The sequence below is a fragment of the Rhineura floridana genome, chromosome 15 (genome assembly GCF_030035675.1).
Source record: "Rhineura floridana isolate rRhiFlo1 chromosome 15, rRhiFlo1.hap2, whole genome shotgun sequence".
NCBI classification, from domain to species: Eukaryota; Metazoa; Chordata; class Lepidosauria; order Squamata; family Rhineuridae; genus Rhineura; species Rhineura floridana.
In genome coordinates this window covers 4,255,812-4,280,770 of record NC_084494.1, presented here as the reverse complement: position 1 = coordinate 4,280,770, position 24,959 = coordinate 4,255,812, and the positions used below count along the sequence as shown (strand labels likewise).

The following is a 24,959-nucleotide window of genomic DNA, read 5'->3' as shown; positions in this document are numbered from 1 at the left end:
CTCCCTTGTGCGGGAGGGCATCTTTTCGGCAAGTCCTTGGATCGTCATTTAGTGGATACCAAGGGCAAGAAGAAGGCCTTGCCCGTGGCTAAGTAAAAGGACGAGGGCAAGCAATTTTTAGGAAGTCAGGGCAGTCCTTTCGTCCAAAAGCATGCTCTTCCGCGTATAGGAACAGCAGACAGAGCAGAGGTCCATGGAGATCTTACTGGGGCGCAGCTCGACAACAGCACCGAACCTCTTCAACAGGAGGTAGATCCGGTAGACAACGTCAGCCCAAGCCCAACTCCAAGCCAGCTCAATCATGACGCCGTGGAGTACCCAGTCGGGGGCAGGCTGCAGTTTTTAGCGGAGGCAAGGGCAGCATCCACTACCATGCCCAAATGCAATGGCAACCTCCGCACCATTTTGGACTTGAAATTTCTGCACCAGGTCATCTGGCCCAGGAAGTTCAAGTTGGAGACACTCTGGTTGATTGTAGAAGCAATTCAGCCTGGAGACTTTCTTGCTTTAGACCTTATGGAGGCATATCTGCATGTTCCGATTCTACCCCAGCATCACTGGTTCCTGCAATTGACACTCGGAGGGCAGCAATTCCAATACAGAGCTCTGCTGTTTGGTGTTTCCTCCGCTTCCAGAGTTTTCACGAAACTCCTGGCAGCAGTGGGGGCCATCTACGCACTCAGGGGGTACATGTATACCCCTACCTAAACGACCTTCTCATCCGGGCCCTGTCTCTTCAGAGGACAAGATGGGGCGTATCTGCTGTCTGGAAGCCCACAGCTTCGTCGTCAACACATCCAAGAGGCATCTGTTGCCAATGCAGCACCGTCCACATCTGGGGATACTGATAAATACGGAGTGGGCCAAGTTGTCAGAGGACAGGATATCCATGCTCCAGTGTCAACTACTTACCTGTCTCAGCACCAGGCAGGTCCAGCTGAGTGACCTGGCCAAGCTCCAGGGCTGAATGATAGCAGCGATGGACTCAGTACCCTGGGTGAGATTTCACTCCAAAGCTTTACAATGGCTTCTGCTGCCTTTCCAGGACAAGATTGCTTCACCAGAGAAGTGAGGGCGTCTCTATGCTGGTGGTGCCATCTGCCCAAGCTCCAGAAGGGTCTGTCCCTCAGGATTCCTTCAGTCACGGTTGTCACCACAGACGCCAGTCACTACGGATGGGGGGCGATGTGTCTGAATCAGTTTGCACAGGGAAGGTGTCAGGTGCAGGAAAGGGTGCATTTAATCAACTGGCTAGAGCTCTGGGCGGTCAGACTGGCTCTCCAGCACTTCCTACCCATCCTCCAACAAGCCCACGTTCTGGTCCGGACCGACAACGTTTCCACGATGGCTCATTTGAACCGTCGGGGGAACGAGGCAGGGCTCCCTGCTGAAGGAAACCAGTCTCCTCTTCAGATGGGCGGAACAGCACCTGATACCCATTGCAGCTGTTCAAGTGAAGGGAACAATGAACACCCAGGCAGATTGGCTCAGCAAAGAGCAGGTACAACAGGGCGAATGGTCTCTCCACACAGAATTCTTTTGCCAGCTGGCTCAGAGATGGGGGACTCCATGCATAGATCTCTTTGCATCTGAGATGAACATGCAGGTCAACATTACAGGGAGCCCGGGGCACAGGATGCAGATGCCCTCTCTGTGCCCCGGCCCCAGGGTCTACTATACGCATTTTCCCCCCACCTCTCCTGCCCAGGTTCCTGTGCAGGCTCAGGGCTCTCCAAGTGCAGGCAGTGGTGATAGCTCCCCATTGGACCAGACATCCATGGTTCTCAGACCTGGTGGACCTCAGCTCGGAACCTCTTTGGAGGTTCCCTCTGAGACAGGATCTTCTCTCTCAGGGACCCTTGCTCCACCCAGATCCAGACTGGCTTCAGTTTCACGCGTGGAGATTGAGCGGCGGTCCTTGAAAGAAGAGGGTCTCTCAGGTAGGGTCATAGGCACCCTAATGGCCTCGCACAGACCCTCCACACAGAGGATTTACAAGACCACGTGGAGGGTTTTCAATCGGTGCCGCAGGCGTAAACACTTGTTGCACAGTGAGTGCCATCTTAGGATCATTCTGGATTTCCTGCAGGATGGTCTGGATCAGGGTTTGGGCCCTAGCACACTAAAGCGCCAAGCAGTGGCGCTCGGTACCGTGGTTTCCCCACGGAAGGTGGCTCTTTGGCATCCCACCCCAGGGTAAACCTTTTTTGCGGGGAGCATCCATCGTTTCTCCCCCCACTATACATAGATTTCCCTCTTGGGATCTGCCCTTGGTCCTTAGAGCTTTCTGTTCTTCACCATATGAACCAGCTCGTACATCGTCTATTAGGTTGCTCACCCTTAAGTCGGTGTTTTTGGTGGCAGTGACATTGGCTCAGAGGGTAGGAGAGATTGGAGCTCTCTCAGCACGAGAGGAGCTTTGCACTTTTTATGCAGACAAAATGGTTCTTCATCCAGATCCCGCTTTTCCCCCCCAAGGTGAATTCGGTGTTCCACAGGGGGCAGGACTTTTCTTTGCCTAACTTCTGTCCACACCCTATTTCTCCTAGAGAAAAGGAATGCCACAAACTGGACGTCAGGCAGATACCCAGGATCTATCTAGACAGGACTGAGTCTTTCCGAAAGATGGAGTCCCTATTTGTCTCCTTCAAAAAGGGAGCACAGGTACGTAAGGTGTCATGATCCACTATCAGCAGTTGGGTCAGGGAGTGTGTGGCCATGGCCTATCAGGCGACAGACAGGTCTCCGTCAAGTGGCATCACTGCTCACTCAGTCAGGGGAGCAGCTGCCACAGCTGCACTCCACAGGGAGGCACCACTGGAGGAGATCTGTAAGGCAGCTACATGGACAGAACCATCCACCTTTATCAAACATTATAAGGTGGATAATTTCGCCTCCGCCGATGCAGCGTTCGGCAGGAGGGTTCTTCACAGAGTAGTGGCCTAGCCCTGCATCCCCCCTAGGAATGTGGGGTTCACTGTTTCGGTACATCCCATTCCTGTATGCTCCTCGACCCCACTGACCGAGAACAGAAAGTTGGACTTACCGTGAAGTGTCTTTCTGGTCAGTGGGGAGCGGAGCATACAGTTCAACCCTGCAGGGGTGGCTAGGCCAGGGGTGGGAAGGACCTCCTCTTCGAGGTCCATAGACAGCTCACGTTCGTGCGGAAACCTGGATAGTGTAGGGAGGTCCTCCCATGACAACCTCCTGCACTGCCTACTATTGTTCCATATTCTTTTACTGTCTATGTTTCGCATGTTGTGTAATTTTTTACGATGTTCAGGTGGCTGGCCTCGACGGGTCAGCTTTATCATGACTGGCAGTTAGAGGGTGGTTCCCTCCCCCTTCGGCTAGCCACCGTCTAACACTTTGTATCAGTTTGACTCTGCCTACAGGAGGAGTTAACCCATTCCTGTATGCACCACTCCCCACTGAGCAGAAGGATACTTCACGGTAAGTCCAACTTTCCGTTCTCTGCCTTTCTTTTTTTGGCCGGGGGGGGGGGGAGGTAGGATCTGTTCAATCATGTAATTTTACACTCATTCATTTGAAAAGCTGTTTTTACTTACTTGGATACGGGTGTAATTGCAAGCCTGTGTTTGGACCAGTTTCTGCTATATTTATGTTCTTTTGTAATATTTTCATAGAATAGAATCATAGAATAGTAGAGTTGGAAGGGGCCTATAAGGCCATCGAGTCCAACCCCCTACTCAATGCAGGAATCCAAATTAAAGCATACCCAACAGATGGCTGCCAGCTGCTGCTTCCAGTGTTGGAGAGCCCACCACCTCCTTTGGTCATTGGTTCCATTGTTGTACTGTTCTAACAGTTAGGAAGTTTTTCCTAATGTTCAGCCACAACCTGGCTTCCTGCAAGCTGAGCCCATTATTCTATGTCCTGCGTTCTGGGACGACTGAGAAGAGAAACTAGCCCTCCTCTGTGTGACAACCTTTAAGTACTTGAAGAGTGCTACTATATCTCCCCTTAGTCTTCTCTTCTCAAGGTTAAACATGCTCAGTTCTTTCAGTCTGTCCTCATAGAGCTTTGTTTCCAGTCTCCTAATCATCCTTGTTGCCCTCCTCTGAATCTGTTCCAGTTTGTCTGCATCCTTCTTAAGGTGCGGTGACCAGAACTGGATACAGTACTCAAGGTGAGGCCAACCAGTGCCGATTAGAAGGGAACTAGTACTTCACGCAATTTGGAAACTATACTTCTGTTAATGCAACCTAAAAGAGCATTTGCCTTTTTTGCAGCCATATCACACTGTTGGCTTACATTCAGCTTGTGATCAACAACAATTCCAAGATTCTTCTTGCATGTAGTATTGCTGAGCCAAGTGCACTTGGTTTCTTTTTCCTAGGTGTAGAACTTTGAAATTTAACAGGGATAAGTGTATTCTGTTGTTCTCAGCCCCATGGTCCAGCCTATAAAGATCACTTTGAATTTTGTTTCTGTTCTTCAGGGTATTAGCTATCCCTCCCAATTCTGTAACGTTTGCAAATTTGATAAGCGTTCTCTGTACCTTCTCATCCAAGTCATCAATAAAAATGTTGACGAGCACTGGGCCCAGGACCAAGTCCTATGATATCCTGCTTGTTACCTAATGAGGAGATTAGCCAAGAACCTCACTGAGTGATTGTGAGACACTCTCTCTCAGCCTAACCTATCTCCCAGGGTTGTTTTGAGGATAAAATGGGGAGGGAGGATGTATTCTGCCTTGAGCTCCTTGGAGGGAAAGGTGGGATATAAATTTATTAATTAGATCTATGATCCTAAACATAGTCAATTGTATTAGAACCAATGGGATTTCCAAATCTTGGCCTGGCAGGTGATTTAAGCACTGCTGTTCCATCCAGAAAGGAATAGGCTAGAAGAGTAAGGTTATAATGGTTTATCTTTCACCTTATTTCTTACAAGGATTTTTTCAGTTACTTCTAGGAATTTATTTTTGGTGAACAAAATTTGACTGGATTCCCTTCTTTACTTCCACAGCAGATGACATCAAGCCATGTCCACGTTGCAGTGCCTACATCATCAAGATGAATGATGGCAGCTGTAATCATATGACCTGTGCTGTATGTGGCTGTGAATTCTGCTGGCTTTGCATGAAGGAAATCTCTGATTTGCATTACCTCAGGTAAGCTGGAGGGCAAAATGTCCTCAACCAGCTCTGCCTTGCTAGAGCTATATTGCTGTTGTCCAAAACCTACACTACCCCAAGCATGCTTTACCCACTGTGCTGTACAAACACAGATTGCAGGTACAAACAAAACAGATATAATAGTGATCTGTGTTCTCATACTCAGAAATTGCCTTGAGGGGAGGCAATGCCAAGTTGCCATCTGATTTCTCTAGACAGGGGCAGAGGGTCTGCTGGCCTTTGAGCCCAGTTTAGCCAGCCAAGTCTTCCCAGTGGTCTGCCGTCCTCTGACATAATTTTAGGCTCTCGTGCCACTGACAGTGGAAAAAAGCACACCAAACAAAGCATGTGGGATCAAGTGGGGATGGTGTGAATTTCATCCCCATAGTGGCACTAAGCTGGGTGGACTGATGGGGAAATGTCAACCTCATGTCCATCTCAGCACCGCCATAGGGGTGAAGATGCCCCCCTCCCCAGTGATCTGCAGAGATTAGCTGAGGGAGAGGCTGTGTACCTGTCTGCATGCATGCATGCATCAAGTCTATGGTGCACGTGTGTCTGTGAGAGTGTGTGACACGCACACCCCTTTCTTCCACTGCTAGCATGTCGTCCTCAGAGGGTTGGAGGTGAGGAAATGGTCAAAAAGGTTCCCCCATCTCTGCTGTAGACACACCTTTAAGTACTTGGATAAAAAATACGTTTAGTAGAACCTTTGTAGGCATATATCCACCTTTCGAATGCTTTGTATTCTGTCCTCCTAAGGACCAAATATAAAATCTCTTGCAGCCCTTCTGGTTGCACATTCTGGGGCAAGAAGCCATGGAGTCGTAAAAAGAAGATTCTCTGGCAGCTTGGAACACTGATTGGCGCCCCAGTGGGTATTTCCCTCATTGCTGGGATTGCCATTCCAGCCATGGTCATTGGCATCCCTGTTTATGTTGGAAGAAAGGTAAGCATAAGAATTGTATATGCTGAAATGAACCAATTGCAAGGTTGATGGGGGTATTTTTGTGTGGTAGTGGAAGGGGAGATATTTCTATAAAGTTCCTCTTGTAGTTAAGAGGGACCATACAATACAGTATTGCACCATACCTCTGAATATCAGTTGTTGATAACGGTGGGAGAGGGTTTTTTGCACTCATGCCCTGTTTGTGTGTTTCTCATAGGTATCTGGCTGATCTGGTTGGATACTGTGAGAAACAATATGCTGGTCTAGTAGGGTGTTTCGTCAGATCCAGGAGGGCTCTTCTAATGTTAGAGGTGGAGAGAGCTCAGTGATGATGAAGTGTTGCACTGGGGAACCTGGAATTGGTAATTTCCCCCTAGAAGTCACTAACTGCATGTTGTCTATAGCTTTGCCCGCCCAGTATTTAATTACTAGAAAAGAAAGTTACTTTGAACCTGCTGCTGCTGTTGTCGCATTGGCCCCTGTCCATGGTCCCTGTTTTGATTTCCTCCAGCCTGAGCAATTAAGGGCATAGTGAGACTCCTACCTCTGGAGAACCCTTCAGCCCCTTTTCTATTTTCTGGAGAAGCCATCTCTGCTGTAAACTATTTATAGCTGCATAAGTAATACCTCCCTAGGATGCCACTCTTTTCTGTGTTGCATTGCCTGTTGTATCCTTGATTTTTCTTATGCCAGATTCACAGCAGGTATGAAGGGAAAAAAACCTCCAAGCATAAGAGGAACCTGGCCATCACTGGTGGTGTAACCTTGTCAGTGATTGCATCTCCTGTCATTGCTGCTGTCAGTGTAGGTAAGCAGAAGTCTGTGTTATAAAGTGCATGACAATGTGCTTTGGCTACCACTCCCACCACGAGTAAGTTTTGATGGGTTGGAAATTACATAACAAATGTATATATTTAGGTTCAAGATGCAATTCAGTGCCTGTGCAGAGCATCTGCAGAACTGGGGACAGAGAGAAGGGGTAGATGTTCCTGCCCTCCCCATCCATGAATGCTTTAGGAGTGCGGCGAATACCTCCCTGCTCAATTCTCTTCTGGCATTGCAGAACTGGCACCATTGAGGATTTCCTTAGGGAGAGCTCAGAGAAAGAAGCTTATCATTCTTCTCCCAGTTCCTATATAATTGTGGAGTTTTCTGTCAGTTTAATTAATGTGGCCATGCACCACTTTTAGTAGATAGCAAGGGTAGACAACATGGTGCCTTCCAGATCTTGTTGCACTACAGCTCCCATAATCCCTGACTGTAGTCCATGCTGGCTGGGGTTGATGGGAGATGGAGTCCAATATTGTATGGAGGGCAGGGCTGTGGAGTTGGTACGCCAAACCTTCGACTCCGACTCCTCTATTTTTCTACTGTCCAACTCCAACTCCACCCAAAATTGCTTCTGACTCCACAGCCCTGGAAAGCGCTGTAAATGTCTTTTTAAATTGGAAGCTCTCGTAGGAGCATTTTTATCGCTGCCTGAATATGCGCTGATCTTGGCATCACAGCATTTGTCTTCATCTGGGTCTTGTGTCATACACTCACACAAAATGTTTTCCATCTTGAGTTATGGTGAAATGCTCAACTACAGCTGACTTCATGGGAAGCTTCTTTGACATTTTGAATTTATATTTAAAAAAAATTGTCAATCAAAATTTATTTTGAAGTCGGAGTCGGTACATTTCTACCAACTCTGACTCCACCCAAAATTGCTCATGACTCCGACTCCACAGCCCTGATGGAGGGCATCATGTTGGTTACCCTTTCTCTGTAGGATTGGTTTATAGGGACTATGTTTCTTGCTTCTGCTCCTGCGTGCATGCCTGTGCAGCTGCAGTTTACCATTTGCAAAAATGTAGTGGTTGATGGGAAAAAGTGTCTACACTGGAGAAATATAATTGCTGCCATCTTTACTTGGAAGAGGAACCCAACATACCAGGAGTTCCCAAGTAAGCTTGTAGGAACAAATTTTCTGCTTACCTTGAAAATGAGCCTTGGCTGCTACCTTCCCTGACATGTCTTAAGTAGACAGCTGTATCAAGGCTTTAGCTGAGGTTCCTAGGTTTGCTACCACTCTGGCTGCCCTGACCTCAGCGATAGGGTGGTTTGTGAGGGTTTGGGTCTAGACTAAAAATCCTTCTTACTACTTTCTTACTAGTAAAGTGCCCCAAGTAGCAGTTGGGGGCAAGTCTCTTTTCTGGGTCAGGAAGGAAGGAAAAGGAAACCCAGTGTCATGAGCCCTGTGGAGAACTCTTGGCAGGACTGGTCCGAGGAGGAGGAGGTCTGGGATCCAGAGGAGGGCCCTGTGATCTGCCCGCCGACAGCCCCTCCCGTGAGGTGCCGGCTGACATGGATGAGGGGGGTGAGCCGTCACTTCCTCAGTGGCCAATCCATTGCCAAGGCAGCCTCCTGCGACTGGCCCACCTTCAGCCCAGAAGGGGAATGTCAGAGGTGGGGCCGGGGAAGGACCTGGTAGAGTCATCCCCTGCCTCTGTCACTATGAACACACCATCAGCTGCTTGGGTTATAGATTGTAAACCTAGTTCGCTGATTAAACAAGCCACAAGGAACTTGGCTGTTTTTCCTATTAACATCCAGGATAGACAGCTTGTTGAATAACACTAATACTAAAATGCGTAGAGTCTTGACGAATGATTCATTCCCATGATTCATTACAGAGTGAATTACTCAACTTACTAACCAGTTGATCCACACTGTTCTTCAGACATAACCACATCTTCATCCACATCATTTTCTCCCAATAAGCAGGTTTCGTTATGATGTTTCATCATTCTTGCAAATAGGCCTTGCTTGTCCTCCTTGCAGTGTTACACTTGGCACATTTTCCTTTTCTGCCCAATGAAGGAATTTCTTCAAGGTATTCCCAGATAGGGTCTCTCTTACGCCCAGAAGCCATGGCAGAATTGTGGGGGAATATAGGAACTGGAAGCCGCGTCTGTACTATAATGTCTTCTCTTTTTTCTTTCCAGTCCTTTCCACTGTTCCTTTCTACTCTGCCTCCAACTGCCCTTGTCTGTATTACCTCTGTCCTCATTACTCTGCCTTGTGTGGCCCAGCTCCACCACCATGTAAAGCTCAGAACAACAACAAACCCATTCCCATCCAGCTTGTGTCTTTGCACATGTAACTTTAGTCAGAGAAACAGAAACTGAAAGTCCAGAATTTCCAAGAAGCAAGTGTTTGTAGTTAGGCTGGGCAGAGCCATTTTCATGAGATGGAAAACTGAAATTAATGCCCATGTTTAATTGGTAGGTAACTCAATATGTGTGTGATAGAGCCATTAATTCATTTTAATGAAACTGTAAGTGTAGGTTTAGCATGTTTGTAATACGACAGAATTGAATGAGAGAAATTTACTGTTTTATTTATTTATTTATTATTTGATTGGTATCCTGCCCTTCCTCCCAGCAGGAGCAGGATTTTTTTAAATTAAAAAAACAGTTTTTTTAAAAAATCCTGCATATTTATCCACTCTGCAGCTCTGAACCCTCTCCACATCACATTGTTGGGGACATTAAGCTTGTTTACCCAACTGAGGACCACTATGTTTATGTAAAGCAACTTCTGTACATTGTGAAATCCTTTGGGCTCAGGTTCTAAAAACCCAACTGCTAATCTATGGTCTGGTCTTTCAGCGTGCTTCATCTGTGACAGCTATTCCAGTATCCTTTTCCTGGTTGTCTGTACCACTGCAAGTTACTAAAGATCCTTGTGACAGACTATTTTCCATCCTTACTGTTTTCTGTCCTCTTGAAAACATGCATAGGATTCAAAAGCAGTGTGACTGTGTCTTCTCATGCATCCATTCCCCAATTTGTTGGCAACAGAGTGTGTTTTAGAAAAGAAACAGCACCACTGCCTTTATTAGTATTATATGGTTTCTTTTGCTGATACTGTTGATAACTAGTATCCAGCTGCAGCACTGTAGATCTTTTACTGTGATTAGTAATGCCTGCAATTGGTATCCTATCTTATAGTTTAGAATCTCCATAGCACTGAATCTTTACAAAACACATAGCATTGGCGACAATACTCTTTTGTACAAAGGAGTCTTTAGGTTTCCATATGTAGACAAGTGGCTGCCAGAAGCAGACTTTTGGCCTGGATTTAATGAATGGTATTCAAATCTCCCGCAAGCTGTTTGTCCACAAATGCAAATATGTTGGAAGAACCAGTGCAGTGCATCCAATTCATTGGTGTTATTCTGGATTTGACAAGATTCTGAACTTTCTTCTGCAGGACTAAGCATGCAACATTATTTAAATAGCATAAGTTTTTTCTTCCATATCTGATCTGGCACCTTTTCGGCCTCACGGCATTGTCAAGTTTTGTCATCATCATCCTTATCTTTGCAAACAACTGTTAAAAATTGTGTTTCTCTCTTTCTTTTGACTATATCACGTTCTGCATTGGTGGATGACTGAATTCAGTTCTAGTTTGCTCTTCCATCACTTACCGTGATACTTTCAGTAGGCACATCATTATTGGGATGGGGAGCCCAAGGCATATTGCCCATATGAATTATTTGGAACTGGCGATGACGTGCACAGTGCTTCTGTCCTTCTTTTTAAAAGGAAGAGAGAGCACACACAGTGATGGACAAGATAATCTCCAAATATTACACCAACAAACGGAGGTGCAGTTTTTGTGACTCTGCACAGAAGCAATGACCCTCAGGGACTAGTATGTACATGACTACAAATGTCAGTACTGGCAACAATCCCTCGGTAGATACTTTAAGCGGTGACAGCAAAGGTAGCACTGGCTAATGGGATCTCCTCCGTCAGTGGGGAGTGGAGCATACAGGAATGGGTTAACTCCTCCTCCTCCTGTAGGCAGAGTCAAACTGAAACAAAGTGTAAGATGGTGGCCAGCCAGAAGGGGGAGGGAACCGCCCTTTAACTGCCAGTCTTGACTCTGCCTCCAGCGAGCTAACAGAGTCAACTGTCTGCTCCTGTGTCTTCAGGGATACGGGGGTGAAGAAGTGTTTTTTCTGTAATTTTTACCTCAGCTTTTGGCTTCTCTTGCTCACCCTGACAGTCAGTGATTAGTCAGATGGGGGGGGAGAGAAAAAATTGCATTTTGGAGACTTCGAGTGGGGTGGTAGCTGGGAATTCTCCAAGGGCTCTCCGTTGCCCTGCTAAGACCACCTTTCATCCGGGGGGAGGAGGTAGCCAGGATTTGTCCCTGGCCCCTCCGTTGCTAGCCAGAAGCAGCGGACAGCTTCTTTGGAGGCGGAAGGTAGCCGAGAGGCATGCCAGGCCCCTCCTCGGCCTCAGGATGGCGGTGAGTCTTGTTGTGTGAGCCCTTTTTCTTCCCTTGGAGGCGGGAGGTAACCAGGCGGCATCCCAGGCCCCTCCATTGCCTCACAACGGCACATCTGTTCGGCCAGCCCTCTGCTCTTCCCTCGAATCGAGGTGGGAGGTAGCCAGGAGACGTCCCAGGCCCCTCCATTGCCTCACAGCGGCGGCGCACCTCATTCAGTCAGCCCTCCACTCTTCCCTCAAGTTGGGGCAGGAGGTAGACAGGAAGCATCCCAGGCCCCTCCATTACCTCAGGGCAGCCATGAGTATCAGCGTGCCAGGATTTGAAGGGGCGGGAGGTAGCCAGGAGCAATCCCAGGCCCCTCTGTGGCCTTACCGCTGAAGAGGCTTAGCAGCTGAAAAGGGGGGCTAGCCAGGAAGCATCTTAGGCCCCCCTCCATCTCTTCCTGGTGCCAGCAGCACTCGGCTGCTTGATGTGGCTCCACGCAGCGGCTAGGGCTTTCACAGGGTGAGGTGACCTAGCAGCTGGGGGCTTCCGTATGTCCCGTGTAGGCCCAAGGCGGTCGTGAGGGAACTTTCTGCTGTTTCCCACCCTGTCAAATCTTCTCAATGGGTTGTTCGCCATACTCATGGGGAAGGGCATTTTCACGCCATTTGCAGTCTTGCGCGAGGCGGGAAGGCACTGAGCGCTTTACGCAAGGACACCAGCAGCCGCCAGTTTTCCCCAAATTTCCCCGGCCACCTGAGGACATAAGGGGTCTTGGCAAAGGTGCCCCTTGTAGCCCTGAACCCCCCCCCCCAAAAATTAAATGGCTGCAACCACGGAGCATCAGTCTTCCTTGGAGGAGGATGTCTTGTTTCAAAGCGAGGGGCAGCATCAGGATGATACTCCTCTTGATACCTTGGCCTCAGGGGCAGGGGCCATGTTGCCTTCCCCTTCAGCGGGGGGGGGGGCTACGTCTACGCAATGTGGGGGAGGCGTTTGCCACAAGAGGTCCAGGCATCATCATGAGTCTGAAGAAGGGTCTTCCTCGACCGTGATGAAATGGATTAGTAGGGCCATGATGAGGGAAGCGGGGGCCTCACTGGCCAAGCACCTAGGTCGCTGTCACAAGAAGCGGGCCAGACATGACCGAGGGCGCTCTCCCTCCCCTGCCTCAAGGTCAGCCTTGTGGTCCTCTTCTTCTGGCTGTAGTCCAGTTGCAACAAACAGCGGGCCAAGTGCAAAGGCCACCACAGAGCTGGGGGGCACGGCAAGGGGCACTCTTCTTGGTCCAGGAGTTACCACAGAGATGAGGGCCTTAGCCCGGATTCCTTAGAGGCCACTGGGCTTTTAGATTCTGGCTCAGAGGAGTTGGGGAGGAAGGAGGGAAAGTTATCCGGGGATGGCGCTCTGCACAAGAGGCTTTATTCGCCCGATACATATTCGGTGCTCATTACCAAGGCTATGGCGTGCCTGCAGTTGGAGTTGCCTAAGGAGACCTCTTCCAACGTAGAAGCTGGGGATGAGGGGCAGCAAGGCTCTTCTGATGTCTTCTAGGTCGGGGGAGACATTCACTGGCATTCCCTTTCCGAAGCTATTTAAGGACATAGTCGAGGAGGAATGGGAACAGCCAGGCAAACCAAAGTCCCACATCTTGTCCAAAAAACTTTACAGTCTTCCTTCTCCAGTGATGGACAGCCTGAAAGTGCCAGGCATAGACGAGCCAGTATTGGCTTTTGGTGCCAAAACGGCTATCCCCAAGGAAGGGGACTCCTTATCTGACCCTAATGACAGATGCAGTGACGCAGTGCTCTGGCATGCTTATGAGGCCGCAGCTCTGGCCAAGAGGGTGTTGGCGGCTAACTCCTTCCTGGCCCAAGCAGTGCTCAAATGGGTCAGAACACTGATGGAAGAAGTTCCATCTGATGCCAGGCATATCCGGGAGGGACTTAATGAACTGGCCAAGACTGCCGAATTCTTGGCTGATTTCTCCATGGACAGTCTGCTCGTCCTCTGCTCGTGTCCTAGGGTACGTGATGGTCATAAGACAAAACATTTGGCTTAAACAGTGGGAGGTGGATCACAATTCCAAGGCCAGCCTGTTTGTTCTCCCTTATGCAGGAGGGCATCTTTTCGGCAAGTCTCTGGATCGCCATTTGGTGGAGACCAGGGACAAGAAGAAGGCTTTGCCCATGGCTAAGAAAGAAGACGAGGGTAAGCAATCTCGTAGGAAGTCAGGGCAGTCCTTTCGTTCAAAGGGCTATTCTTCCGCATATAGGAACAGCAGACAAAGCAGAGGTTCCTGGGGCTCTTCCTGGGGTGCAGCTTGACAGCAGCACTGAACCCCCTTTTCGCGAGGTAGATTTGGTAGACAACATTATTCCAAGCCGGCTCAATCGTGACAATGCGAAGTAGCTGGTCGGGGGCAGGCTGAAGTTTTTTGCGGACGCATTGGCAGCATCAACTACCAACCAGTGGGTATTGGACACAGTAATGAAGGGGTATTCCCTGGAATTCTCAACCATTCCAGCGGACAAGTAGAGAATGGCTCCCCTGGCGCACGACCCCGAAAAAAGACGGAGATATCTGTTGGTGTGTGTGGAATTGCGTGTCCGGTTCTTTACAGGTGAACAGCAAGACGTTCAAGAAATCCAAGCACAGACAGAGATCTTGTTTTAAGAGTCCTTTACTTTGGACATTACAGCAGCAAAAACAGCACACAAGACTTTTCCCTCTACCAAGAACTTCTTCCCCCACAGAATACACCACCTAGCAAGAACTTCTTCCCCCACAGAATACACCACCTAGCAAGAACTTCTTCCCCCACAAATGGCTGGCAGAGCTGTCCAGCCTTTATCTCTCTTGGTTGCCTTGGCAGCACCAGGTGCTGGCCTTGCCAGCCTCGCCAAGGCTCTGCAAGCAGCTTAACCCCTGCTCTGCTCTTCTTTGCTTTAGTCTTGATGGAAACACGAGGCAGTCATGCCTATGGGTCAACAGTCCCCACCTTTCCATTAAGACTACACATGATATAAAAGTTACATTTCAGTTTCCAGATTACATTTCCACAGTAAATTGTATCATACATTACATTTCAGTTACATGCTTTTATTTACATTGTACGTCATTGGTTCCTTTGGGTTTTATTCACAGAATTTGGGTTTTACACAAGTCAAGTACAACGTTTCTGCATCCATTTCATATTCATTGTATGCACCCGGGCCGCTGACTATACCCACTGTGAATCTCTCTGGCGGCTTCCCTATGTTAGCCCTCTCGGAGCGCCTCAAGGGTACTGGAGCTTCGGCTCCCCCTGTACCACCATTATCTGTACTTGTACCTGGCATGGCTTGTTCAGGAGAAGTCAGATCATCAGCTTTTCTTTTCTTTGTTTTACGTTTGCCCCATATTAATTCATTTAGAGCATCTTTTAATGGTATTTGAGTCTCTTCTGTTTTCACCTCTTGCGTTGGTGCATTGTCTGACCCATTTAGTATAACAGACTGGTTTTGGTCCCACGGCTTGACTGAGATCTTTATGCTCCTACTCAGCACAACTTGCTGTGTCTTAGGAACCCAAACCCTGTAAAAAGCATGTTGGAAACCCAGCACAAATGCTTCCTGTGCTCTGGGAGCCAGTTTTCCATGCCTTTTTCCCTTTGGAATATGTACCCAGCACCTAGCCCCGAACCGCTCAATGTGTTGCACCCTCAGCTTTCTTCCTGTGAGTTTCTCATAGGGTGACATCCCAATGGCACTGTGTAACACCCTGTTGTGTATGTATGTTGCATACAAGATGCACTCTTCCCCAAATGAGCCTGCTAGGCTGGAATCCCCCAACATGGCTCTCATCGATTCCTGAAGGGATCTATTTTTTCTCTCTGCAACCCATTAGAAAACGGAGAAAATGGAGCAGTGAAGTTTTGCTCTATTCCCTTGCTTTCCAGGAATTCATGCAATGCTTTGCCTGTGAATTCCCCCCCCCCAGTCTGAGCGTATATGTTTCACTGTAATGCCATGCTGTGTTTCAATCCTCCTGATAAACAGACGTAGCTTCTGTTCTGCCTCATCTTTTCTTTTCAGTAAATAAACATGACAGTACCTCGTAAAGTCATCAACCACGACCATAAAGTATTTAGCACCCCCTCGTGAACTCTGTATCGGCCCTGACAGATCAACATGTATCAGTTGGTAGGGAGCGGTTGTGGAGCATTCCGCCTCTTTATTGATGGGTGCAACCGTAGCCTTCGCTTTACAACAGGCATCACAATCCATCAGTTGCCCACACTCTGTCAGTTTCATGTTTTCGCTATGTGTAGGGGTTTTCTTAATTGTCTCATAGTTGGCATGTCCTAACCTTCTATGCCAATCATGCACACAGCCGTTATGTGTCTGTCTCTCTGCACTCAGCGCAGCACACCCTGCCTGATTGCTCTGTATGATGAACTGTGAATCTGTTAGGCACCCATGCATGCAGACCTCACCCCCTCTTTGCACAATACATTTCTCTTTGTCAAAGATTACAGTATAACCAATATCTACTAACTTCATCACAGACAGAATATTGCTAGCTAACTGGGGTACATACAAAACGTCCGTCAGAATCCCAATCTTACTTAACTTCATCGTGCCTCTCGCCAGAACGTCTCTCCTGGATCCGTCCACCAACAAAACTGAGTCTTGTACTGCTCTCGATGTGTGAAACAGGCTTAGGTCCTTCACAAGACAATGGGAAGCACCGCTGTCACACACCCATTGCATACTGATGGTTTGAGGCTTTTCTGCGCTTACAAAGTTCACACTTGACTGCTTCCAGCCACAGTCTCTGCTTTTCCGCCTGGCTGCACAGTTCCTCTGTATATGACCCCGTGCTCCACAAAAATAACAGGGTTTCAGCCCCTGCTGCTCCTTGAAGTTTTGCTTGCTTTTGACAGCTTCCTTCAGCTCAGTTCTTTTCTTCTCCTGTCTTCTCTGCCATTCTTGGTTCAGTTTTTCCTCCACAAAGTCCAAATTCAGAACTCCGTCTGGCATAGCCTCCATTGACATCATGAGATTATTCCAGGTTTCGTCAAGTGAAGCCAAAACTATGTACACCTTTTGAAGATTGCTATGCTCCATTCCTCTGTCCTCCAATTCTGCAAACAAACGTCTGAACTCTGTGAGATGCTCGGTCATGGTGCATTCTTCAGTTAGACGCATCTGGTACAGTTTCCTTGCCAAGCAAAGTTTGCTCCCCGCTGTCTGTTGCACATGTACAATTTGCAACACATCCCACATCCGTTTCGCTGTGGGTTCGTCTCTCACATAGAGCAATTGAGAGTCAGAGAGTGCCAAAGTAATAAAAGCTTGTGCCTTCTCATCCTTATGCGTCCAGGCCGCCTGAGGAACTGCCGGTGGGGTGGTGTCGATAACTTCAAACAAATCTTCTTTAATCAGAAATGCTCTCATCCGTAGCTTCCAGCTGGCATAGTTAGTCTCCGTGAGACGTTCCATTGGCATGCCTGCAGATATATTCACTTCCATTTCCGCTCACCTCTCCAAGGCACAATCAAGCTGCCTTCTGGAGCTCTGACTTGGATCAGAACATTCTTCACTGCGCTGTAACGTGCACCGGATCTGGGCCCATAACCCTGTTGGTGTGTGTGGAATTGCGTGTCCGGTTCTTTACAGGTGAACAGCAAGACGTTCAAGAAATCCAAGCACCGACAGAGATCTTGTTTTAAGAGTCCTTTGGACATTAAAGCAGCAAAAACAGCACACAAGACTTTTCCCTCTACCAAGAACTTCTTCCCCCACAGAATACACCACCTAGCAAGAACTTCTTCCCCCACAAACGGCTGGCAGAGCTGTCCAGCCTTTATCTCTCTTGGTTGCCTTGGCAGCACCAGGTGCTGGCCTTGCCAGCCTCGCCAAGGCTCTGCAAGCAGCTTAACCCCTGCTCTGCTCTTCTTTGCTTTAGTCTTGATGGAAACACGAGGCAGTCATGCCTATGGGTCAACAATATCTGCAAGGAACTGAAGTTGATTTTTTTAATGAACAGAAACATTTTGCTTGCCTTGCATAAGAACAAGGTGATCCTTCAACCAGACATCACCTTTTAATCTACGTCTGTTTCCTTCTTTCACCTTGGTCAGGATATATTCAACACACACACACACACACACACACACACACACACACACACACACACACACACACACACACACACACACACACACACACACACACACACACACACACACACACACACACACACACACACACACACACACACACACACACACACACACACACACACACACACACACACACACACACACACACACACACACACACACACACACACACACACACACACACACACACACACACACACACACACACACACACACACACCCCCCCCCCCCATCATGACCAGAGGTTTGCTTTCACACCCGGGTGTCAGTTGTTTCTTTTCCTTCTGTCTGCACAGAACAAGTAGTTTTGCAAGAACAATAATCTTTGCTGTGATTTACTGCAAAGGCAAACTGGTTTCAAAGCTGTCTTTGTTTGTTTTGTATTATCATACTTGGTACCTAGTTGGCCAACTAACCTGTACCCACCTTCCTCTTGATAAATTGCTACTCCCTTAGGATATTTTCAGGGTATTGGATTATTGCAAAGCTGCCCCTTTGTCCACTTATTTATTTATTTAATTTGTATCCCGCCCTTCCTCCCAGCAGGACCCCAGGGTGGCAAACAAAGCACTAAAATGCTTTAAAACATCATAAAAATAGATCTTAAAATACATTAAAACAAAACAGCATTAAAAACATTTAAAAAAACAACCTTAAAGAAGGGTTAAAAACATTATTAAAAAACATTAAAAACAATTCTGACACAGATGCAGACTGGAATAGGTCTCAACTTAAAAGGCTTGTTGAAAGAGGAAAGTGTTCAAAAGGTGCCAAAAAGATAGCAGAGATGGCGCCTGCCTAATATTCAAAGGGAGGGAATTCCACAGGGTAGGTGCCACCACACTAAAGGTCCGCTTCCTATATTGTGCAGAACGAACCTCCTGATAAGATGGTATCACTTGATTCACATTTTTAAGCATGTTCTTGATTGAAAGGTTATGCTGATGCTGCGTTTGGAAGAACTGTTCTCTTGAGGCTTTAGTGGCATTAAGTGATGATAACAGCACCAACGCCCAGGTACATGATCTTACCAGTTACCCCATTGTGACACAGCACACAGACTGCAAGAAAAAAAGGCATGTTGCTTACATGCAGCTGCTGTTAAGTAGTCATCTATGCAGTCTATACAACCAACTCTCCTCCCCAGGTGTTGGTGGTCTTAAGTCTTTTTCTGAGCACTTGCACGGTGGTCAGAAGATAATTGAGTGAGTTGGCATTCACCTTGCCCTTGGGGCATGCACAGGTAGGGTACATCTCTGTACTTGAGGGAAGGGGAAGAAGTGCAGCTCTAGAAAGTTCTGCAAATGCTCTGTCCAAGAGCTGGACCTAACGATGACTGTACAAGATGGTCACTTGAAAGAACATAATTTATAGGTAAGCAACCTGGGTCTCCTTTGCATATTTTAATCCATATGGTTATACTGCATGCTCCACTAATGACTGGTTCAAGGTAGATTTTGCTTTCTTAGCTTGAAAAAAGGAACTGTGCTTTCCAGGCCGGTTGAACTTGGTCTAAATAAAAGGTTGAATACCTCCTACAACAGATTGATAGCAGTTCTTGGATAGAAGCTTCTTGTTATGGAGATGGAGTGCTCTGTTTGGAATAAGCTTTTTTCGCTTGCAGGATTCTTACTTCATTCTTTTTTCTAGGTATTGGAGTCCCTATTATGTTGGCATATGTCTATGGAGTTGTGCCAATTTCTTTGTGCCGTGGTGGTGGTTGTGGTGTTAGCACAGCCAATGGGAAAGGAGTCAAAATAGAGTTTGATGAAGATGATGGGCCAATTACAGGTAAAGAAATAATCCACTGTGATTTTAACCATGATAGAAATAAAAGCAGGGCTGTGCTCGACAGTCATATCCAGGGCAAGTGGATGGGTTAGATCATTCTGATGGGGTGAACCTGTAAGGTTGTGTTGATTCATATTCATTCTCTGTCTCTCTCTCTCTCATATATATATATATATGCACACACACACGTATGATAGATGTGTCTTTCTCTCTGTGTGTGTATATATATATATATAGATATAGTGTACATATTTCTTCATTTCATTCAGAGATGAAAATATTTTAAAACCACCAATTCATTCAGCTTCATTGTGTTGATTCTAGGTGTGCTAACTTACCTAGAACTTGACTGACTAATATACAGTAGTAGTGTGCAAATGTTGCTGTCAAATCATCTTTTGTGTCATATTCCTTCTTATGTTTTTCATGGTCTAGTGGCAGATGCTTGGAGGGCTCTGAAGAACCCCAGCATTGGGGAGAGCAGCATTGAAGGCCTTACCAGTGTGCTGAGCACCAGTGGAAGCCCTACTGACGGGCTCAGCGTCATGCAGGGCAATTACAGTGAGACAGCCAGCTTTGCCGCCCTCTCAGGAGGGACTCTGAGTGGTGGAGTGCTCTTGGGTGGGAAAGGAAAGTACAGCAGGTAAAAAAAAAAGTTCATTCCAGCTACAGCATATTTGTGGGACCATGGGTTTGAGACTCAGCTATAAGTAGAACTCAAGTTTGCTTCTGTTGCACAACCCTCAAGCTGGGTATTGCCATGCCAGAATGCTCTCTGTTCTGGCTCCATGGTTATATTGCAGAAATAAAATTGAATTGGGTACTTTACAGAGAGTTAAAGGACTTACTCTGTTCTCTTTCACACAGTACCTTTTAAATATCCCAATGCACAATGACATGATAGTTTGCCTCCTGAATCGTAAGGTTATACCACAGTCTTCTCTGAATCCGGCCGCGGTATAATTAAACACCTCTCTAACACTAAACGTACAGCCCAGAGACTGTAGAATGTTTGGAAACGTGCTACACAGGAACTGTGGGTCATGGGTATGGATGTGACCCTTTTCTAGAGAAAAAGAGGCATAGCAGAGTTCAGCCAAACAAGTTGTTGCCTAAAACTGAGTCAGATGTGATGCTTTAAATAGCTCCTTGATGTAGCCAAAACAAAAGTGCCTCATTTTTAAATGGGATTGGTGGACTTATATTCGTATAATGAACCAAATAAATTCCTTTCTCTTGCTCAGGTTGGAAGTGCAGGCTGATGTTCAGAAAGAAATTTTTCCAAAGGACTCAGTCAGCCTTGGAGCCATCAGTGACAATGCCAGCACACGAGCTATGGCAGGCTCCATCATTAGTTCTTACAACCCCCAAGACAGGTATGTTAATGCAACTGGTGTGTCTGTAAGGTAGGGCAATGGGGTAAAGCCAATGGCTCTAAGGAAAATCTATCACATTGGGTTCTGATCTTGTTAACACATGTTGGCAGAGAGTCCCTTTAATTTGTATGCTGCAGTTGGATGGAAAGATACTGAGACTTGTTGTGGACTCTGTAGACCAGCTTTATTCATGTTTCTCTCCTGACCATTTGGAAGCTCTGTGTGTCTCTAATTGTTCATACTTTGTGAGCTACTAGGAGATCCTGCACATTTAATTGCATACATTTCTCTGTAACTTCAGGGGCTGACTTCATAATGTGTAGTGAAAAATTAACTGGACGGTAAGACATAAGTAAAAATACACATGGGGGATACTTCATTATTTCATTAATTTAATGGGTAAACTTTCAGATACCTGCCTTTCAAAGTTGTTTCTGCTCACATATATGTGTGTGGTGACAGTATGCTTCAGCTGTCCCCTACATTTACAGGCTACCAACACCAGGTGAGAAGCCAACATCTTTTGCATAAAGTTCTGTAGAATGCTTTCAGCATACCCTAGTTCTGTGAGTGACCTGAGCCGTATAGGGCTTTGTAGGTCAAAATCAGCACTTTGAATTGTGACCGGAAACAAATTGGCAGCCAGTGGAGCTGTAAAAGCAAAACCTTTCCTCTGTCTACATTACTGTGTCAGGAAGAAGACAAGGCCGCAAGCCTTCTCACCAACATGCTAGCTTTCCACATGCCAGAGGCTTTCATATGAGGAAGAATTTAAACATACAATGTCCCAGTGATACAGCCCTAGAAGAGCTACAGTCTCTTTGAATCTGCCACAGACTATAATTTATAATGTGAAATGGCATAACACACTATATCATTTTCTATACTGAGGATGAGGAACCTGTGGCCCTCCAGTAGTCCAGCAACATGTGGAGGGCCAAGGTTTGTCATCTGTAACCCTAATACCAGTTTGACTGAGCCCATCCTTGGATATTCAAAACCACACCACCCTAAATTAGTTCTTGTGTAGTGTGAAACCTTTACTTTTTTTAAGTTCCAAAGCAAATGCAGGTCATTATCCCCAAATTGCAGATTGGAAAAGGCTATGGCTGGAAGAGAGTGACTTACGACAGCCTTCCAGTGTAGTTTACACTGAATACTGCAGGTCAAGCTTTTGAGTGGTTTCCGACAACCCTGCACCATTGTCCAGAGGTATTAGACCTCTACTGCAGGTTTGGGGTTAGGCTAAAACAGAGAGACTAGCTTAAGACACCTCTGCTATGTTTTCCTTTCACTGTTTTTATCCACACCATTGTAGGTTGGGCTGAGAGTCTAGTATACAACAACCCTGCTGTGTAATTCAGTTGTACCCCTGCTGCAGCCTGTGAGAGTGTAGCTTAGAGTAGCCCTGCAGCGTTGTCCACTGATAATACTGCAAGCCAGAGGTAGGGCTCCACAGATCTCCTCCTAGGCCAAATCAAACACTTAGGGTGCAATCCTTACAGGTATTTACGCCAGGCTGCAGGGAGTTAGGATATGATAGATCTCCGGCTGAAAGGACTGGGTCTTGGCTCAGCGGGACTATGCAGATGTAAGTGCCTCATCCCAGCTCAGCTGGCAAATCTCCATACCTCCCAGCTTAGCAGGGACTCGAGACTGTGTAAATTAAGCTGGCATAAGGCCCCCCCAAAGAAACATTCCGGTGGTGTGGTGGGACTGAGGGGAGGGAGACTTGTGTCATATCCTGCATCCATTCAGCTTGGTCATGTGATCTCCAGTCCTGGCATAAATTAAGCTGGGAAAAACACGCAATAGCTCTGCTTTTTTCTGCTTTTTTTCCACTGGACTCTGCTGGCTGAGCCAGCATTCTCCCCTTCCAGGGGCTCCTGAATGGAGTTAGTATTTGGGGTACTTTAAGCAGATGTAACTTCAGCCAGCTTAAGTTATGCCAGCTTCCTCAATGTAAAATTGCTCTGCCCATTGCAGGAGAAGCTTCATGCTTGTAGAGTGGTTCACCACTGTGAGTACAGGATACTGGTCTAGATGGGCCTTTGGTCTGTTCTAGCAAGGCTTTTCTTATGATTTCACTTTTTCAATGTTAAAAAACTGTGTGCGTGTGAAAGATGGAGATCTCACATGAAGGGAGGCTTATGACTTCTATGTCAGTGTTTTGTTTTGTTTTCAACCACCTCACCCACAGGCTCAGGTAGCACACCCACATTAGAGATACACTCCAACTTTTTGTTGTGGGACCCTGCTTGTGTGCTATGTTGCTTATTTTATATTAAGTTTCTAAGAAACTGTTAGTATTGTTAGCTTGACAGACCTCCTGAATCACAATATGTAATTCTGAAGACAAATGTTGTAGCCTAGAACTAACATGGTGTCCTCCTTCCCTAGAGAGTGTAACAATATGGAGATCCAGGTGGACATAGAGACCAAGCCGAGCCATTACCAGCTTGTTAGTGGGAGCAGCACAGAAGACTCTCTCCATGTTCACACCCAGATGGCAGAGAATGAGGAGGAGGAAGCAGAGGAGGAGCAGGGACAGATGTGCAGCCACCAAAGCTGTGAGCAGAAAGACTGCATTGCTAGCAGAACCTGGGACATCACTCTAGCGCAGCCTGAAAGCATCCGTAGTGACTTGGAGAGCTCGGACAGTCAGTCGGATGATGTGCCCGACATTACCTCGGATGAATGCGATTCTCCCTGTCCGCAGACTGCTGCCTGCCTGCTTCCCCCAAACGCCAGAGGTGCTGACAGCCCAAGTGCCCATATTGGCCAGTGTGCCCAAGCAGAAGGGCACAGGCCAGAGGAGAGAGTCTCCACGCTGGAGTGCATTGAGGCCAGAGTATGAGGCCACTCCTCCTGAGATGAAGCACACTGATTGTTCCTGCCTCTGCTATGGTGAGGGCCACCCAGCAGTGGGGGTGATTATGTCCTGTTGGCTTTTGTTTCTGATTCCCCAGAATGCTGCCCGAACCCGACTCTGGGGAAATGGCATTTCATACACAATAATAAACCCTTGATCTCTCTCTCTCTTTTTTAATTTATTGGTTTAAGCGCTTGGTGATGCTCTGTGAGTTGTGTAAGAGTGTACATACAAGTGCGCATGTACATCGTATGTCTACCAAACATACACCTAAAGAACACCTTTAATAAAGATTCCTGTTGCCATTCAAAGTGGATCCTGTTCTCCCTTTTGTTAGAACTAGTAAGTTCTTCTGAATTTTCCTTGGTGCACTTCTGCCTCGCTAAAGCTTGTTCCTTTCCTTGAATTGAAATATAAGTCCACTTTGACCAATGCTGCTGTTAGGAAGCCTGGGTGTGGCAGGGAGGCTCTGTTCCAACAAGAGTTGGATGAAAGTATGAATTTGCTGCCCTCCAGTGGCCTCTTTGGTCTCTGCAGGTGAAAGTTTGCTTTTTACATAGTGATCCTGTGGTATTGAATGCTTCGAGGCTTATGGAAGTGATGAGGACATTTGACATCTATAAATTTCTGACTTTCATTAGCAGAAGTGAAGAATACATTTGAGGTTCACATGAAGAAGATACCAAAGGTGAATGCTTCATATTGTGGGACCATCCTTGCCATTTAGTGTCACTTGTGCACTTGGCCCCTCAGAGTTTCCATTTCTTCCTTTTTTTCCCTTCTTGCCACAACTCTAGGCAACACATCTTTTTAAAAAATCATGGATTGGCTTCCACCTCAACTCAGCTGCTTGTGAGCAAAGCCACTTTCTCCAGAAGGGTCAGATTCTGTGGGAGAAGGGTCAAATTCAAAATCAGAATTAGCTGGTCCACAAATGCGCAACGTTGCACAACATTTCCCCAAAGTGATAAATGTAAAAGTGAAGGAAGCTCTTCAGAAAATGCTGTTTAGTGTTCTATTTGACTTTTCTACCTCCTCTTAGTCCTTGTATAAGCAGTGCTCTACTCTGCTCTTCTTCCCCCCCCCGCCCCCCAATATGCATATCTGTGTTTAGTCCTTGCAGGGTGTTTAGAGCAAATGCCTCTCCTGGAGGGCAAAGTGTAGATCTAAATATTTAGGATTACTGTGTTGTACAGATCCCTCAAACCTACCTGAGATGTGAGTATATTTGAATGTTCCCCAGTGTCAAAAATGTCCTGCATGTAGAAAGTGAAAACTCTTAATCTTTCTCTTGAGATGCTACTTTTCCATGGTCAGGGAGTTCTTTTTATATGTGTGGGCATTTAAAAATGTGGTTCTACCTCTGAGGAACATAAGAAGCTGCCTTATAC

At 46.8% G+C, this 24,959-nt stretch overlaps 1 protein-coding gene across 2 annotated transcripts in view; it reads left to right on the top strand.

Moving 5' to 3' along the window:
• The window catches only part of RNF19B (ring finger protein 19B), a 49,249-nt gene extending 25,370 nt beyond the window's left edge, over positions 1–23,879 (top strand). Inside the window, exons 3-10 of one of the 2 annotated variants that reach the window (XM_061597648.1) lie at positions 4,993–5,137; positions 5,927–6,089; positions 6,783–6,897; positions 13,479–13,571; positions 19,180–19,320; positions 19,756–19,963; positions 20,565–20,696; positions 23,097–23,879. In XM_061597648.1, the coding sequence (XP_061453632.1) occupies positions 4,993–5,137; positions 5,927–6,089; positions 6,783–6,897; positions 13,479–13,571; positions 19,180–19,320; positions 19,756–19,963; positions 20,565–20,696; positions 23,097–23,553 (1,454 nt within the window). In that variant the 3' untranslated portion in view covers positions 23,554–23,879. The remainder of the gene's footprint in view (positions 1–4,992; positions 5,138–5,926; positions 6,090–6,782; positions 6,898–13,478; positions 13,572–19,179; positions 19,321–19,755; positions 19,964–20,564; positions 20,697–23,096) is intronic. The other variant, XM_061597649.1, reaches the window with a different exon arrangement.
• The last annotated feature ends 1,080 nt before the right edge of the window (positions 23,880–24,959 follow it).